Source organism: Lissotriton vulgaris, chromosome 2_1, assembly GCF_964263255.1.
Source record: "Lissotriton vulgaris chromosome 2_1, aLisVul1.2, whole genome shotgun sequence".
Taxonomy (NCBI): domain Eukaryota; kingdom Metazoa; phylum Chordata; class Amphibia; order Caudata; family Salamandridae; genus Lissotriton; species Lissotriton vulgaris.
The window spans coordinates 1646205678-1646223659 of record NC_141687.1 but is presented as its reverse complement, the minus strand read 5'-3'; the positions used below and the strand labels follow the sequence as shown (position 1 = coordinate 1646223659).

General features: G+C 46.4%; 1 protein-coding gene across 8 annotated transcripts in view; it reads right to left on the bottom strand.

The window, feature by feature from the left end:
- Positions 1-1399: 1399 nt before the first annotated feature.
- GMEB1 (glucocorticoid modulatory element binding protein 1) overlaps positions 1400-17982 on the bottom strand; it is a 283921-nt gene continuing 267338 nt past the window's right edge. For all 8 annotated transcript variants that reach the window (XM_086957554.1, XM_086957559.1, XM_086957560.1 and 5 more), the window contains 2 exons: positions 8470-8592; positions 1400-3032 (listed from right to left, as the gene is read on the bottom strand). In XM_086957554.1, the coding sequence (XP_086813680.1) occupies positions 2356-3032; positions 8470-8592 (800 nt within the window). In that variant the 3' untranslated portion in view covers positions 1400-2355. The remainder of the gene's footprint in view (positions 3033-8469; positions 8593-17982) is intronic.

The window sequence follows — 17982 nt, the reverse complement described above, 5'->3', positions numbered from 1 at the left end:
TGTGAGGGTGCAGTGTGTGTGGCCTAAAGTAGTGTGAGGGTGCAGTGTGTGTGGCCTAAAGTAGTGTGTGGGCTCAGTGTGTCTGGCCTAAAGAGTGTGAGTGCGCAGTGTGTGTGGCCTAAAGTAGTGTGAGGGCACAGTGTGCGAGTGCGCAGTGTGTGTGGCCTAAAGTGGTGTGAGGGCGCAGTGTGTGTGGCCTAAAGTACAGTGAGGGCGCAGTGCGTGTGGCCTAAAGTAGCGTGAGGGCGCAGTGTGTGTGGCCTAAAGTAGCATGAGGGCACAGTGTGTCTGGCCTAAAGTAGTGTGAGGGCGCAGTGTGTGAGTGCGCAGTGTGTGTGGCCTAAAGTAGGGTGAGGGCACAGTGTGGGAGAAGTGTGTGTGGCCTAAAGTAGTGCGAGGGCACAGTGTGTGAGTGCGCAGTGTGTGAGTGCGCAGTGTGTGAGTGCGCAGTGTGTCTAAGTGTCAGTATAATGTACATGGTGCTCATGTAAATCACTCCAGTGCCTTCAGGTACACGAGTGAGGGAGCAGGGCATGGCTGAAGCAGGTGGCGGAGTAAAACAGAGCACGGAAAAGGACGTGGTGGGTTAAAGACGTGCGTGCCCCAGAGGTAGAATTTAACTGAGGAGGAAGAGATGAGCTTTGAGAGAGACATTTAAATAATTAAGTGGTGTAAAAACAGCAGAGGAGGGAGAACGAGACATTTGTCTGCTTCAGGGATATACATATAGCAATGGCTGGGGGAGCTGTGCGAGAGGCATTCAATTACCTCAGGGTATAAATACAGCTGATTATGAATTGAGGAGCGGTAAGGGAGTCTTCTGAATACTCCCAAGCAGTATAATTGTAGCACTAGACGGGGATAGAATACATGAGGGGAGCATTTTTAAAGACATCTGGGTGTAAAATCAGCAGAAAGGAGAGAGAGACGCCGTGAGAGAGACATCTGAATACAAGCAGGAAGTGGGATAAGGGAGGGGGTGGCAAATGGTTAGCATTTCGCGACCGCTTTGATGTTCTCAGAGGCCTTGCGGCTCACTAAGCAGACAAATGTTGCGCGCACCCGACACACATGCACTGGGCCCGATCCGCCTGCAGACTTTGGGAGCATTTTTGAAAGCCCCCTTACTATAACTCTCGCAGAACTACGCATGCGCGTTGGTTCAGCGAGTCCTAAAAACAATGGGTGAGATGGCAAATGTGTTTAATTAAAGAACATCTTTCTCCAAGGGACAAGGTGCCGGATTCAACTCTTTTGGCTTCCTCATTTGCCCTCCTAGCTTTGAAGTTTACTTGCACATCAGAGTTTTGGCCTGACCAACTTACACACTGCAAACATTCTGGATTGTAGTCAGAAGGAAGGCAATGCACATATTCATTATGATTATCAGAGTCCGTTATCTTCCTAAAGTAGATGAATCAAACGTTTATTTTATGGTGTCAAAATTAAAAAGCAGAATTCAAACCACTGAAAGAAATAAAGCAAAAGATGTATATGTCTGGTTGCAGTCTGACAGTTCTGAAATCGAACTGGCATATGCTGCATTTGGTCTGCAAATTTATCAGTATCCAATACTGAAATGAAATCTGAAGATATGCCAAAAACCAAAAGAGTTGTTCAATTACTTACCAGCCTATCAATGTTTCATTGGAGACACCCAGTCTAACGCAACCAGTGACTTTAAAAGTCCTTCAAGCTCTTGAGGCCTTGATACAAATAATGCAGCAGTGGACAACATGAATCTAAAACAAGTTCATTGTAAAACGTGTAGGTGGCAGTCACAATATAAAAAACAAACCATCCTGAAAAAATGGTGTGCATGTTGCAAGTGAAGTTTACTGAACAAATCCCCTACCAAGCAACAGATAATCCCTACTAATGTTTCATTTACCTAGATCTCTGAATTTCTTCTCAGGTAGGGTTATTCTAAGAAGGCTCTTACACAGACTGTCTTCTTCAGTCCTCCACCCTAGTAACACGCAATGGAAATAACCTCATTTGTCCTAAAGTGATGCTATTTTCCCACCAAGAGAGCAACAACAGTGATACGCAGTTTAATGGCATGCTCTGTAGCTCCGCAGAGTCATGGTAAAAGTGGGATATGACAAAATGTCTAAAAAAATACCTTTTGGAAAAATAAATTACAAATGGAAGCTTCTCTTTTTAGGCCTACCTATCGCAATTTCGATAGTAATCTTGTGGAAACGCAAAATGCTTCCTCCAGGGCCCAGCTAGCACAAAGCTCTCATTTTCCTAGGCAGTCCAAGATGTATTCTGTTTCTACTTGAAAAACCTATTCCTCTGAGAAAGACACCTCTTTCCCCACCAGTACAAGAGCTCCTGCACCACTGTGCATTATTCCTCCTCAAGCACCACAATCTCCACATTGTGAATCTCCTCATTTTGCTCTTCCTCCCCATCATCTTCATCTTTTAGTTCTGTCAATGTCATCACTTTGGTCTCCATCCCAGCCTCAGGGTCTGGTGCTGGGTCTATCTCAATGATAGTCTGACCTTCCTCATCGGCTGTACCCTCTACAGCTGTGGCCAGATCAGACTCCATGGCCACCAGTTCCATAGGGCTTACCATGCTGCTATTGTCCTGCATGGCAGCTGAGCTCAGGAGGGCCAGGCTCGAAGAAGGGTGGATGGTGACTGTGTCTGAGGTGCTAGTTTTACCGGAGGACACAACTGTGGCATAACGGAAGACTTGCTGGCCAGAGGGCATGGTGTGGAGAGTCACTGGATTTGAACCTTGGCTGAAAGTTGTGATTGGTACATTTCCCATGGAGAAAGGCTGGCTAAGTGATGCCAAGGAGATGGGTGCGATGACTGTATACTGCTGCTGTGATTGTTGCGTCGGAGCAGAAGAACTTAGAACAGTGGCAGAGGCTGGGCGCTGAAGCCGGGGTCTCTTCGCAGGCTTTGGGTTTGATGTATTGACTGGCATAAGGACCACATTCTGGATTGTCTGAGGTTTCAACTTCTGCTCCTGACCTTGACGTTTCTGTTCCTCCAGCTGTCGGTCAAGGTCTGTGGAAGAAGAGGATAAAAGATAGAGTTGGTTTTAAGCGTACAAAACATGGACTGAAGTAAGTGTTTTGCATAGGTTTCACAGGTCAGAGAAGAGCTGGGCTAATATCAGTGGTTAACTTGAGCAGGTGGTTTCTGGTTCTCGGCACCAGCACTTACTTGTAATCACCACACTTATGAGACTCAGCCCCTGAGTGGCGCTGCTCAGCTAATTTAGAGATGAACAGAACGACGGTTGTTTATGAATACAAAATACTAATACCTGCCTCCCCAGCCATTCCTTTAGCGTTGGGGACCTGGAATAATCTGAATTGTTGCACTTGCAGATGAGAGAGATAGTTAGTAGTTGTTTTGGTATCGTCATTGGCAGCAATGATGGGGCAATGTGTGGTGCAAGCTGCAGTGGCCTTCTGGTCAGGGCCCGGGCACTTACTATTTTACAAATTAAGCACTGGCTAAGATTGAGCAAATTGAAACTACCAAATCTGTGCCATGCTACTATCCTTGCAGGAAAAACGTAGGGCAAGTCTTTTGACTACAGTGTCTTTTATCCGGAAATGTAATTTACTGGCAGGAAATTCTAGACAGTCACGAAGAGGCCTCATTAAGTAAACAAAAAAAAAAACAAGGGTTTCTGCGATCCAAGAAAATGATTGGGCTAGCAGGGAGAGGTGAGCATGTGAGGGTAACACAAGGCAAGCAGACTCACTCTTGCACTGTCAGGACATAAAACTACAAATCACTTCATTTATCACCCTTGCATGTGCATGATGCTTCTCTGGCTGGGTTCTGAGCAACACCACACGCAGGGCTTGTCGGCTTTTGAGAGACAGAGAGATTTAAGAAATAAACCCCATTTAAAATTTTGGCTTCCTTCATCCTAGGAGGAGTAGGTGGAGTCTGGGACGTTTTCAAGTTAAGGAAGTTTCTGCTCAGGTTGCCAGCCTTGACTGCATTTCCACATCCTTCTTGCTCCTTCATGGATTTTATTTGTACAGCAGTAAACCTGATAAAATAAACTGTGCATGATTACTGCTCGTCACATAATCCCATTCTTATTTTTTTTTTCATAAATCTTTTTATTGGGATGTTCATATAAACAATACGAAAACAGTGTGTCACTATAGTTTCTATATTAGGTATCGTTGACAATGTTCCAGCCTGTTTGTGCGTCACTGTGTGAAGTATCCTTTTATCTGCTGTTCTCCCCACCATGGGTTTGAGATGCATTCGGTTTCTGTGGTTCCCATTTGGTTCCCTATAACCCCCAACGTGACCTTCTAGCCTCCTCCCTCCATACCTTTGAAAAAAAATAATTATTGGGACAGTCTCTCCCCTGGTCTCTCCCCTGGTACATCACTTTGTCTACCAATGTGCACCGGTCCATATCACTTTTCGAGTAAGGTCTGGCACTTCCACAGCCCACCATTTCTGCGCGATGTATATTTCGCCACTATTAGGACCAACGCTGCACGCAGTCTAAAGTATTTTGGTAAACTGTCCGCTCCCTAAATGTTGAGACAAACCGCTTTGCATGTCCCAGGTGACAGGAGTGCCAATTGCTCTCTTAAATCTTCCTCCAGTAATCTTGTATCTTCAGACAGGCCCAGAGTATATGAATAAAGGATAGCAGTCCCTTTACACACTTCGGTAAGTTGGTCCTCCCGATTTTCTGTAGGAGAATTCTAGAATAGTAGGATTTGTGCAATATGTGGAGCTGTAAGAAACAAAACCCTGTTCTTATAGCAATTTCTTGGGCCTCTCGGTGCCTCTTTCCATTTCTCCTGTTCTAAATTCTCCACATCCCTTTTCCAATGTAAGTTAAGGTTCTGGAGGATGTCTGGGAAGTTTTATAGATCAACACCACCACGCTTTTGGTGAGTAGGTCTGCCAATGTCTTCCAGGGGAGCTGATTATTTTCAGTAATGTCCCCGTTTCTAAGGTGTGGGAGTAAAGCATGCCTAACTTAAGTAAGTGCCTGTATTTTTCAGTTTCTGCTAGTTGACACTCGTCCCTAAGTGTCTCAAACAGGTATCTTTAAACCAGGTGACATATGAGCAGAAGGAAAAATGATACGATCATGTACCACTTTGTGAAACTTTCAGGTTCCCAACTTCCGGCAGGGTGTCACTGTCCCATACCGGTGTTTATTCCGTTATGGTAGCTTTCAGTTATACAGTCACCTCTGTACAGGTTGCTGCCACCGTATCCGAATGGTTCGGCTGTTTCCCTGGGTTGGGTCTTACATAGTACAACAGGGTAACCACTAGCTCCCATCGAGTATCTGTCCACCCTAACTGTTGGTTCCTCTTGAGCTGTGAACACTTAGTCATTTACTACCCCATGATGGGCCGGCCAGTAGTAGATTTTGACATTAGAGACTAGTATACTTCCATCATGCTCCCCCCCCCCCCCCCTCGTTAGCTTCTTTAAAGCAATATAGGACGGACCTCCATCCCACAGGAGCAGGAGCATTTCCGCTTCCAGGTTTTGGAAAATACAATAGGAATTTGGAAGGGGTTAATTTTGGAAGGCATATAGAAATTGAGGTAAGGTCATCATCTTGAACAGGGAAGCTCAGCCCAACAGTGGTAATACGCTCCAGTATTTCACAACACCTTTTAATCTTTCTAACAACTTGTACAGGTTTTGCTCAAGGGTCCTTTTCTTGGTTTTAGTAAAAAGGTATCTGAATCCCTAACCTACTATTAGTATCCCACAGTTTTGTGGGAGTTGCGGTGGTTCTACTGTGCCTGGGTATATTTGGTGTTAGAAAAAGGGTCATTTTTTGTGTGGCCTGCATATATAACGGGCCCACATTTGTCCTTCACTAGGAACCAAACACCCCATTGTAGAGCTCAACTTTCCCAGGGTAGCGAAGCAGAGCAATCCATGACCTACTTTAGGAAGGTGGTGTGGGCAAGTAACCACCATTAACAGGTATACAATAAGAACCTCAATCAAGGATTGTACAGTCTATGCGTTTTCTTCTGAAAAAGTCAAAAGTACATTTATTTCACACCCAGCTCAATACTGTGCAGTAGTTTACAAATATACATAAGCTGGGGGGGGGGGGGGGAGGAGGGGCAGGTTGTTGTTCCTGTGGCTGGAGTGAAAGAGTAATTAACCCAGTCCAGCAGAGTGACAACATGCCTGGGCTCTGATCCTGGCTGAGCATAAGAAATAAGACATTCCTGGATGACCAATAAGCTACACATACACAGATATGTCTTTAGACTTTGCAGAACTGTTCAATTTACACAGGTTATGCTTTAAATCGGTATGACTCCTGCCCTTTGTCTGTAGACCAAGGGGAAGTGAAACTGCACTCTAAGGAGGCCTTTCCCAAAGGTATACAACGAATTGTCACTGCAGACAAGACGGTAAACTACATTGATTTTGCCTATATATGTACACCAACATTATAAAGCCAATCCCGGTCAATGCCCAATCCTGCTGAGTCTTTTCTGTACCAGGTTACCTGTGCACAGTTCCTGGTCTGCACACGACAGGAATCTCCCACACGCACCCCTCACGCATGTCAATGTGTAACCGGCCATATGCCTCTCACTTGTGTGGCATCATGCCTTACCTTAAAAAGTGGACACGGCTGTAAACATGCTCAGTCCATTTACCATGAGTTTACTGTGGGTGAATCACAGATTATGAGGCTTCCCCACAATAAAAGATCAAAACCGGGTGATCAACGAGCGACAAATCCGAATATTAGATGGGCAGAGCCTCCTGCTCACACTGAGATTTCCCCCAATTTAACTTTTACCCGAGTATTGACAAGAGCTCTTAAAAATCTGACGTATTCTTGAAATTGTCTGCTCTCCATCTCCCACGTATACAAATACATCATCTGCATATAGTGATATTCTTTCTTCCCAGTTGTCCATCTAGCATAAACTTTGGACAAGTGGGTCCTGCCGATCCAAGCCGCTAAATGTTCCAATGCTAGGGCGACCATCACAGGGAAACGCAGGTCCTCTTTTCAAGCATGACCGTGTCATATGTTGTGTTATTGACCTTCACCTTAACCAGTTGGCCTTGCTGGTATGCTCAAGATTACACAATCTCTCAGCATCAGGTTGTGTCATCTCCCATACTTATATGGGGTCTCTAGGATAGTTACTTCCAGCGAAGCTTTCTTGTTCAAGGAGACCACCTAGTAGCTTATTCTTCCTCCAGTCCCTCTGAGTTCCTGGACTGTCTCCTCTGTTTCGTTCTTGTTGGAGCACCTGGGAAGGGTGGCACCAAAATAACATTTCACATTTTAACTGCTACAGGTATCTATGTCCTCCGCTACACGAAAAAGAAAATAAAAATCTGAAAGGAATTAGACTAAACTTTCATTAAACTGAAATTTATTCTAGGATGTGCACTTTCTTGGTTTTGGAGGAAATCCGTTTAATATTTTGAGAAATCAGTGTTACAACTTTCTGTGGCTGGGTTTAAAAGGGTTAAAAAGAAAAAAAAGAAAAAAAGATAGATAGATCTGGATCGTTATATCACAGATGACCATTCTTGGACCCAAATTCAAAACAAAGAAATTTGATTGGACAGGGTCCGCTAATCCTCTGCAAGGGCGTTTCAGACACTTGTTGGAACCCCTTTCCCCCCCCACCCCAAGAAGTGTGTGTGTGGGAGGGGGTCAAAATCCGGATACCAGGTTCACAAACCCCACAGGCCCCCCTTCAACAAAGACCAACAAATTAGTATAACTTCACAAATTTGCCCAATGCACCCCCTTCCTCCTCAAACATTCGTGCTAAAGGGGTTGTTTGACTATGGTAGCCTTTTCACACCAAGATGAGTGCAGGGACGACCCTGGGATCAGGCCCTTTGACCAAACCTGGCTGTGAAAGCCATGCATAGTATGACTACCTAAACATAATTAAGTTTGTAAAGTATACTACTTAGGTTTGTAACCTGTCAACCTGACTGGGATAATCAGATTCCTTGCACTTGCAGAATAGATTCCTTGCACTTGCAGAATAGCAATCCGTGTAAAGGGTAAGATTAATAGACATGTTCTGATAAATTAGTTCCCGGAGTGAAATGCTGTGTATTTTGTGCTCATATCCAATTATCGAATGGCAAGTTGTCGTCATGTTGAGTATGGCAACTCCAAGTGAATTAATGTACATGAAAACACTACATAAATCTAAAGAAATGGAAACACTATAAACCGGAGTGATATTTGGTTCCAAACAGAGGTTCATTCCCTCTATCCAAGTGCAGATAACTACCTCTGTAGTTTTTCACTCCCTTACAACCAGAATGTGTAAATTAAATCTACCAGAAATTTACCATAAAAAAATAAAAAACAGCAAACAAAACAAATCTAGAGTATGTGTTGTTTTTCTACAAAGCAGACACTTTAAGATAGAAGAAATGGGTTGGCTCACTGACAAGTTCCTTTCCCACTTGCCTGCCAAAGTGTAATGGAACTGCTCCTCACTTTGGTCAGTCTCATTTTTTCTTGTGTCCAAAACCTTCTTGATGGTGTCCATAAGGCCAAAGGTGTGAGCGACATTGTTCAGGACAGCAGCATCTGCAAAATAACCAGACACGTGAATTCCAGCAGACAAGAAGCAGTGGAGGGGCAGTTCAAATAAGGAAATACACTCTAAGAGCAATATGGTAAATTACTGCAGCAGTGTACTCTCCCACCTGTATAAAGGAGTAGTTTCTTACCTGTAACTCCAGTTCTGTAGTGGGGTATCTCTGTTATAGTCATAATCTAGTGAATAGTCCCACCCATGTGCGTGGACCCCGGAGCAATCAAAATAGTCTCTTAAGTGGTCTTCTTCTGCAGTCCTGCATAGACACTTACAAGAAAATCAAAGACAAATAATGCAGCCTAAAACTACAAGGCTACACTGGCCAGCACTTCATCTTGAAGTGAAAAAGATAGCCAAATAATATTACATTTTATACACTTTGTAAAGTTTCACACCTAGAGAAACTCCCCTTCACAAAAATCCTTTGTCATGATAGAGAGGAAGGGTTGGACAGACAAGCCCCATAGGCTGCCATTATGTGTCTGGAAAAGGGATACCGTGCCTTTAAGGAACTCTCCAGAAACCCTCGGTATCCCTGGATGCACAGCCAACGGCCTTTTACTTTCAGTTCTTTTTGAAGGTGTATAAAACTAGGCCTGTAGCATTCAGTACATTATCATGTCATCCACCGGGGAGGAGGGCGGGCGCTTAGGACTATAACAGAGATACCCCTACTACAGAACTGGAGTTACAGGTAAGAAACTACTCCTTCTGTAGTAGGGGATCTCTGTGTATAGAAAAACCAAAGGAAATGATGGACGGAGCGTTGACAATACAAGCACTCACCCCCAGTCAACTGATCTGGGTTTAATCCATCACCATTCTTCAGCCCACTCTGCCACCCCAGTTCAGACATGGCCATATGCAAATCAGTCTGACCCTGTGCCTCATGGGTACAGTCCAGCCCGAACTGCCAAGCCATGCCTTCACTGGACCGGAAACAAGCTACCGATGACCGGTTTCTGGCATTTCAGCCTTCTTCAGCCCGGCTTGCTTGAATCCAGTGGCAAAGTGAGCAAGGGACTCACGTCTGAGCATACCCTGCCAACTTATGGCGAACAAAGAAAAACCAACGGAAATGAAGGACGGAGCGTTGACAATACAAGCACTCACCCCCAGTCAACTGATCTGGGTTTAATCCATCACCATTCTTTAGCCCACTCTGCCACCACAGTTCAGACATGGCCATATGCAAATCAGTCTGACCTTGTGCCTCATGGGAACAGTCCAGCCCGAACTGCCACCCCAGGCAAGTTCAAGTGTCCATACTGTACTATCTCAGGAGCCATGCCGCCAACTCAACAATGAGAGGTTGGGGTGCACCATCTGCACCCCGAATTTCATTAGAAGGTCCGGCGACATGTAAGCCGCAGGTGGGGTTGGAGAGACCAGTGGACCAGGTCTGTGAACCACCACTGTTGAGGCCACTCCAGAGCAATGAGGATCATTCGCGCCCTGGACTGAAACAGCTTGATGAGCACTGCCGGAATCAGGGGAATGGGTGGAAAAGCGTACAGAAAGCTGTTCGACCAGCTGATCCATAACGCATTCCCCAGAGTCCCCGGTTGGTAAAACCTGGAGGCGATGTCTCGGCATTTGCTGTTTTCGGTGATGGCGAACAGATCTATGTCTGGAGTGCTCCATCTTTCGAAGAGGTTTCCTAGCACCTCGTCGTTTAAGACCCACTCGTGGTTCTCCTGAACGAGCCTGCTTAGTGAGTCCGCTTGAGCCTTCTGCACACCTGGTACATGGGTCGCCGTTATCATCAGTCCTCTGGCTAACAGCCAGGGCCAGATTGCCTGCGCTTCTTGGGACAGTGTGCGGGATCTCGAGCCCCCCTGCTTGTTGAGGTAATACATTGTGGTCTTATTGTCCATCTGTACAAGCAAGGAGTTGGTCTGGAAGGACGGATGAAAGGCTTTCAACGCCAAATGAACAGCTCTGAGTTCCAGAAAGTGGATGTGGTACGTGGATTCTACCTGGGACCACTTCCCCTGGATCTGAAGATGGCCTGAATGCGCTAGCCAGCCTTGGAGAGACGCATCCGTCACAATAGTTTGTGTGGGAATGTCCTTGTGGAAAGGGACCACAAGAGGGGATTCTCTGCCAAACACCACCATCTCAGAGACTGTTGAGCGTGTAGTGACAGTTGGGTCCTGTCGTCCAAGCTCCCTCGTGTCTGGTCCCATTGATCCTCCAAACATTCCTGCAGCGGTCTCATGTGGAGGCATGCATGTGGTGTGAGGAAGATGCAAGAGGCCATCGACCCCAGAAGAGAAGACACCGTCCTTACTGTCGTTGATGGAATCGACGGGAGAGCCTGAGCCTTCCGAAGGATCGATAAGCGTTCCTCCTCCGAAGGAGACACGCTTGCTCCGATAGTATTGATGGAGGCTCCAAAGTACTGCAGGTACTGAACAGGAGTCGGAACAGACTTGGACATGTTGATGTGCAAACCCAGCTGAGTCAACAGAACGGCCGTCCTGTTGAAATGCAATTGCGCTTCATGGAAGGTGGAGGCTTTGATCAACCAGTCGTCCAGGTACGGGTAGACAAACACCTTGTTCTTTCTCAGGTGCTGGGAGAGAGAGGTATGGCGCCGCAGCCAGTGTGATTGACGTTGGAATCTGGGGATCACGGTTCGATCCCCGGTGCCAGATTAGCCCATCACCATGTGACTCTGGGCAATAGCTTGCTTAATCTTCCCGACGGCCCCCAGCGCCTGGAGACCCTTACAGGTGATGGTATATATGTATATATATATATATATATATATATATATATATATATATATATATATATATCCGCTCCACTCGCACCAGCCTGTCGCACTCAAAGGCGGGTGCCTGCCAGTCGGGGGCGCACCCGACGTCAATGACTGCTCCAACAATCCCTCCCCGCAATCCTCGGGAAACAGGAGGCAGCACTCCAAAGGCAGGTTACACAAAGTTCTTTTAATCTCTCACAAAGCGCTTTCGGCACTCGGCCTTCGTCAGTAATGAGACGCTGGCAACAAACATCAGCTTGTATTTAAACACCCGCGTTGCACGGGTAGTAAACATAAAGATAGGACTACCATCACAAATCAAATTGAAAAAGTGGCGGTCGCCATCTTAGAGTGGTTGTGGTCGCAATGTGTTAATCGCTATGCTGCCAATAATACACCAGTGTATATCCAATTAATGAAAGCACACAATGCGACTGTTTAGCTTAAGTCATAGAATCACGCCCTGGATGGGCAAGTACAATGTCAGACGGCGTCTGTCAATTCCGAGTGGGTGCAATATGCAATTATATCATACAAATATAACAGTGTTAAAATGATATGGAGATCGAAATTGATCCCAAACGCCATATGGCTTCAATATTAACACAAACTCATGGTCCCACTTTCCTCTTTATGTTATAAAGCCCTGGATGGGCATAAATCAATCATAATGTCTGCAACGTATCACAACCCTCATGGAAAAAATTCAATAGAAATTCATTCATCATTCTCATTGAAAACAAATAAAGAACATGAAGCAATGTTACTTGTCAATTCAAGTCAAATCATCCCAGGTGTACAGCTAGATCCTCATGCATGTTCAGTCCAGTTGGCATTTTGCATAACAAGTCTATAATATACCGTGATTCCAACCGTCTTAACTTTAAGAGTCTGTCACCACCCCTGACACTCACAGGGACAGAGTCCAAGCAGAAGAAAGTAAGCAATTCTCTGTTGCGTGCATGCTCTTTATCAAAATGTCTCGCAACAGGATAACTGACATCTGCATTCTGGATCGCTCTCTGGTGTTCTAATATCCTTAGTTTCACCGGATTGGTTGTACTGCCCACATACCTTCTGCCACAAGGACATGTTAGACAGTACACCACGTAAGGCGTGGTACATGTGAGGAATTTTGAAATTCTCTTAGGCTCCTTTACACCTGGAATGCTGTACTGAGTTACACGTTTACTTCCCTTGCACGCCTTGCATCGTCCGCAGGGAAAGAAACCTTTCATAGGTTCAATTTTAGGTTTGGGTTTCAATTCATCATGGTGACTATGGACCAAATAGTCCTTTAGTGCTTTATCCTGTTGCGAGACATTTTGATAAAGAGCATGCACGCAACAGAGAATTGCTTACTTTCTTCTGCTTGAACTCTGTCCCTGTGAGTGTCAGGGGTGGTCACAGACTATTAAAGTTAAGGCGGTTGGAATCACGGTATATTATAGACTTGTTATGCAAAATGCCAACTGGACTGAACATGCATGAGGATCTAGCTGTACACCTGGGATGATTTGACTTGAATTGACAAGTAACATTGCTTCATGTTCTTTATTTGTTTTCAATGAGAATGATGAATGAATTTCTATTGAATTTTTTCCATGAGGGTTGTGATACGTTGCAGACATTATGATTGATTTATGCCCATCCAGGGCTTTATAACATAAAGAGGAAAGTGGGACCATGAGTTTGTGTTAATATTGAAGCCATATGGCGTTTGGGATCAATTTCGATCTCCATATCATTTTAACACTGTTATATTTGTATGATATAATTGCATATTGCACCCACTCGGAATTGACAGACGCCGTCTGACATTGTACTTGCCCATCCAGGGCGTGATTCTATGACTTAAGCTAAACAGTCGCATTGTGTGCTTTCATTAATTGGATATACACTGGTGTATTATTGGCAGCATAGCGATTAACACATTGCGACCACAACCACTCTAAGATGGCGACTGCCACTTTTTCAATTTGATTTGTGATGGTAGTCCTATCTTTATGTTTACTACCTGTGCAACGCGGGTGTTTAAATACAAGCTGATGTTTGTTGCCAGCGTCTCATTACTGACGAAGGCAGAGTGCCGAAAGCGCTTTGTGAGAGATTAAAAGAACTTTGTGTAACCTGCCTTTGGAGTGCTGCCTCCTGTTTCCCGAGGATTGCGGGGAGGGATTGTTGGAGCAGTCATATATATATATATATTTTTTTTTTTTTCAAACAAATGATCTCGAACCTCCAGCTTGTGGCGAACAAAGACCACCGAATCCCAAAAGTAAGGCAAGATGACTTTATTGCACCAAGTTCAAAAAGCGCAGCGGACTGACCCGTTTCGGGCGGATGTCCTTGATCACAGTGAAATGCAATTTGAAATGCCTTATTCTTATATGCTGTAGTGCACACCATGTGACATATAAACATAAACAACATACTATAGGGTGAACATATCTCCATGAATGGAAATGTGTTTGGTCCCCTTTCTTTCAAATTAATATGTTACATTGCCACATTGGTAATTCAAAGAACATATTCCCCATATTCCCGATTGAATTCATTAATGGAAATATATATATATATGTATGTATGTGCCGACTAGGAATCGCAGGAACTTCCGGTGTTTCCGTCCAATGGGCACATGGAAGTACGCATCCTGTAGATCTATTGAGCAAAGCCAGTCTCCTCGCTGCAGCTGAGGATAAATCTGGTGCAAAGACAGCATGCAAAATTTCTCCCTGCGAATCCATTTGTTTGCTTGTCGCAAATCCAGAATGGGCCTGAACTCGTTCTTGCCCTTTTTGCGTACCAGAGTACAGACCCTTTCCTCTTTGAGACAGAGGGACGTCTTCTATCGCCCTTTTTAGGGCGAGGCCTCCGCCACTGCGTCAGCAGTGGGAGGAGTTCCGACCCTATTGGGGCTTCCAGACTTCTGTAGGATACATTCCAGAAAGCGCGCGGTTTTTGCGTGTGGTATTTTGCCATGTGCATGGTAATTGGTCCAGGCAAGGCTGTGTTTAAGTAAGGCAGCACGCCATAGGCCTTAGGAATTTGTCAATGTCCACTTCCTGCATAAAGTGTTCAAACACACGCAGAAGAATACATAAATCCTCAATTACCAGCTGTCCGAGGTGCCGGTAATTGAAGGCAGATGGTGCTGAGAGCATGTGCACTGTTGTGTTTTTTTTCCCTTCAGCTCTGTGTGCGCGCATGAACAGCCGGCCAGCAATGTAGAGAATCACATGCATCAGATCTGGTTTTTTTAAACAATTGCGATCGCGAAAGTGATCTCTTTCTGTGCTGCTTGTTTAAACAATTGCGATCGCAAAAGTGATGCTTTCTGTGCTGCTTGTTTAAACAATTGCGATCGCGAAAGTGATGCTTTCTGTGCTGCTTGTTTTTCGTATGTAATCTTGTTCTTCTACGAACTCGATGGTAGCGGAGTATCCCATCCTCACCCTCTAAGTCACTTCATTAATTTTCCACGAGTCCGCCGTATCAGATTGGTAGTGCAGAGTGGTAGTGCAGAGTGCAGAGTGGTAGTGCAGAGTGGTAGTGCAGAGTGCAGAGTGGTAGTGCAGAGTGGTAGTGCAGAGTGAGAGTGCAGAGTGAGAGTGCAGAGTGGGAGTGCAGATTGGTAGTGCAGAGTGGTAGTGCAGAGTGCAGAGTGCAGAGTGCGAGTGGTAGTGCAGAGTGCGATTGGTAGTGCAGAGTGGTAGTGCAGAGTGCAGAGTGCAGAGTGCAGAGTGGTAGTGCAGAGTGGTAGTGCAGAGTGCAGAGTGGTAGTGCAGAGTGCAGAGTGGTAGTGCAGAGTGCAGAGTGGTAGTGCAGAGTGCAGAGTGGTAGTGCAGAGTGGTAGTGCAGAGTGCAGAGTGCAGAGTAATAGTGCAGAGTGCAGAGTAATAGTGCAGAGTGCAGAGTAATAGTGCAGAGTGCAGAGTAATAGTGCAGAGTGCAGAGTAATAGTGCAGAGTGCAGAGTAATAGTGCAGAGTGGTAGTGCAGAGTGCAAGTGCAGAGTAATAGTGCAGAGTGCAGAGGGGTAGTGCAGAGTGGTAGTGCAGAGTGCAGAGTGGTAGTGCGAGTGGTAGTGCAGAGTGGTAGTGCAGAGTGCAGAGTGAGAGTGCAGTTTGGTAGTGCAGAGTGCAGTTTGGTAGTGCAGAGTGCAGTTTGGTAGTGCAGAGTGCAGTTTGGTAGTGCAGAGTGCAGAGTGGTAGTGCAGAGTGCAGAGTGGTAGTGCAGAGTGCAGAGTGGTAGTGCAGAGTGCAGAGTGGTAGTGCAGAGTGCAGAGGTAGTGCAGAGTGCAGAGTGGTAGTGCAGAGTGCAGAGTGTTAGTGCAGAGTGGTAGTGCAGAGTGCAGAGTGGTAGTGCAGAGTGGTAGTGCAGAGTGGTAGTGCAGAGTGGTAGTGCAGAGTGGTAGTGCAGAGTGCTAGTGCAGAGTGGTAGTGCAGAGTGGTAGTGCAGAGTGGTAGTGCAGAGTGGTAGTGCAGAGTGGTAGTGCAGAGTGGTAGTGCAGAGTGGTAGTGCAGAGTGGTAGTGCAGAGTGCAGAGTGGTAGTGCAGAGTGGTAGTGCAGAGTGCAGAGTGGTAGTGCAGAGTGCAGATTGAGAGTGCGAGTGGTAGTGCAGAGTGCAGATTGAGAGTGCAGAGGGCAGATTGGTAGTGCAGAGTGCAGATTGAGAGTGCGAGTGGTAGTGCAGAGTGCAGATTGAGAGTGCGAGTGGTAGTGCAGAGTGCAGATTGAGAGTGCAGAGGGCAGATTGGTAGTGCAGAGTGCAGATTGAGAGTGCAGAGTGCAGTTTGGTAGTGGAGAGTACAGAGTGGTAGTGCAGAGTGGTAGTGCAGAGTGCAGAGTGGTAGTGCAGAGTGCAGATTTGTAGTGCAGAGTGGTAGTGCAGAGTGGTAGTGCAGAGTGGTAGTGCAGAGTGGTAGTGCAGAGTGGTAGTGCAGAGTGGTAGTGCAGAGTGGTAGTGCAGAGTGCAGAGTGGTAGTGCAGAGTGCAGAGTGGTAGTGCAGAGTGGTAGTGCAGAGTGCAGAGTGGTAGTGCAGAGTGCTAGTGCAGAGTGCAGAGTGGTAGTGCAGAGTGCAGAGTGGTAGTGCAGAGTGCAGATTGAGAGTGCGAGTGGTAGTGCAGAGTGCAGATTGAGAGTCCGAGTGGTAGTGCAGAGTGCAGAATGAGAGTGCAGAGGGCAGATTGGTAGTGCAGAGTGGTAGTGCAGAGTGGTAGTGCAGAGTGGTAGTGCAGAGTGCAGAGTGGTAGTGCAGAGTGGTAGTACAGAGTGGTAGTGCAGAGTGCAGAGTGGTAGTGCAGAGTGGCAGTGCAGAGTGCAGAGTGGTAGTGCAGAGTGGTAGTGCAGAGTGGTAGTGCGGAGTGAGAGTACGAGTGGTAGTGCAGAGTGCAGAGTGGTAGTGCAGAGTGAGAGTGCGAGTGGTAGTGCAGAGTGGTAGTGCAGAGTGCAGATTGAGAGTGCAGATTGAGAGTGCAGAGTGCAGATTGAGAGTGCAGATTGAGAGTGCAGAGTGCAGATTGAGAGTGCAGAGTGCAAATTGAGAGTGCAGATCGGTAGTGCAGAGTTGTGGTGCAGATTGAGAGTGCAGAGTGGTAGTGCAGAGTGGTAGTGCAGAGTGCAGATTGAGAGTGCAGATTGGTAGTGCAGAGTGGTAGTGCAGAGTGCAGAGTGGTAGTGCAGAGTGCAGAGTGGTAGTGCAGAGTGGTAGTGCAGAGTGGTAGTGCAGAGTGCAGAGTGGTAGAGCAGAGTGAGAGTGCAGAGTGCAGATTGAGAGTGCGAGTGGTAGTGCAGAGTTCAGATTGAGAGTGCGAGTGGTAGTGCAGAGTGCAGATTGAGAGTGCAGAGTGCAGATTGCGAGTGCAGAGTGCAGATTGGTAGTGCAGAGTGCAGAGTGGTAGTGCAGAGTGGTAGTGCAGAGTGCAGATTGAGAGTGCAGAGTGGTAGTGCAGAGTGCAGATTGAGAGTGCAGATTGGTAGTGCAGAGTGGTAGTGCAGAGTGGTAGTGCAGAGTGGTAGTGCAGAGTGCAGAGTGGTAGTGCAGAGTGCAGAGTGGTAGTGCAGAGTGCAGATTGAGAGTGCGAGTGGTAGTGCAGAGTTCAGATTGAGAGTGCGAGTGGTAGTGCAGAGTGCAGATTGAGAGTGCAGAGTGCAGATTGGTAGTGCAGAGTGCAGATTGGTAGTGCAGAGTGCAGATTGGTAGTGCAGAGTGCAGATTGGTAGTGCAGAGTGGTAGTGCAGAGCGCAGAGTGGTAGTGCAGAGTGGTAGTGCAGAGTGCAGATTGAGAGTGCAGAGTGCAGATTGAGAGTGCAGAGTGCAGATTGAGAGTGCAGAGTGCAGATTGAGAGTGCAGAGTGCAGAGTGCAGATTGAGAGTGCAGAGTGCAGAGTGCAGATTGAGAGTGCAGAGTGCAGATTGAGAGTGCAGAGTGCAGAGTGGTAGTGCAGAGTGGTAGTGCAGAGTGGTAGTGCAGAGTGGTAGTGCAGAGTGGTAGTGCAGAGTGGTAGTGCAGAGTGGTAGTGCAGAGTGGTAGTGCAGAGTGGTAGTGCAGAGTGGTAGTGCAGAGTGGTAGTGCAGAGTGGTAGTGCAGAGTGGTAGTGCAGAGTGGTA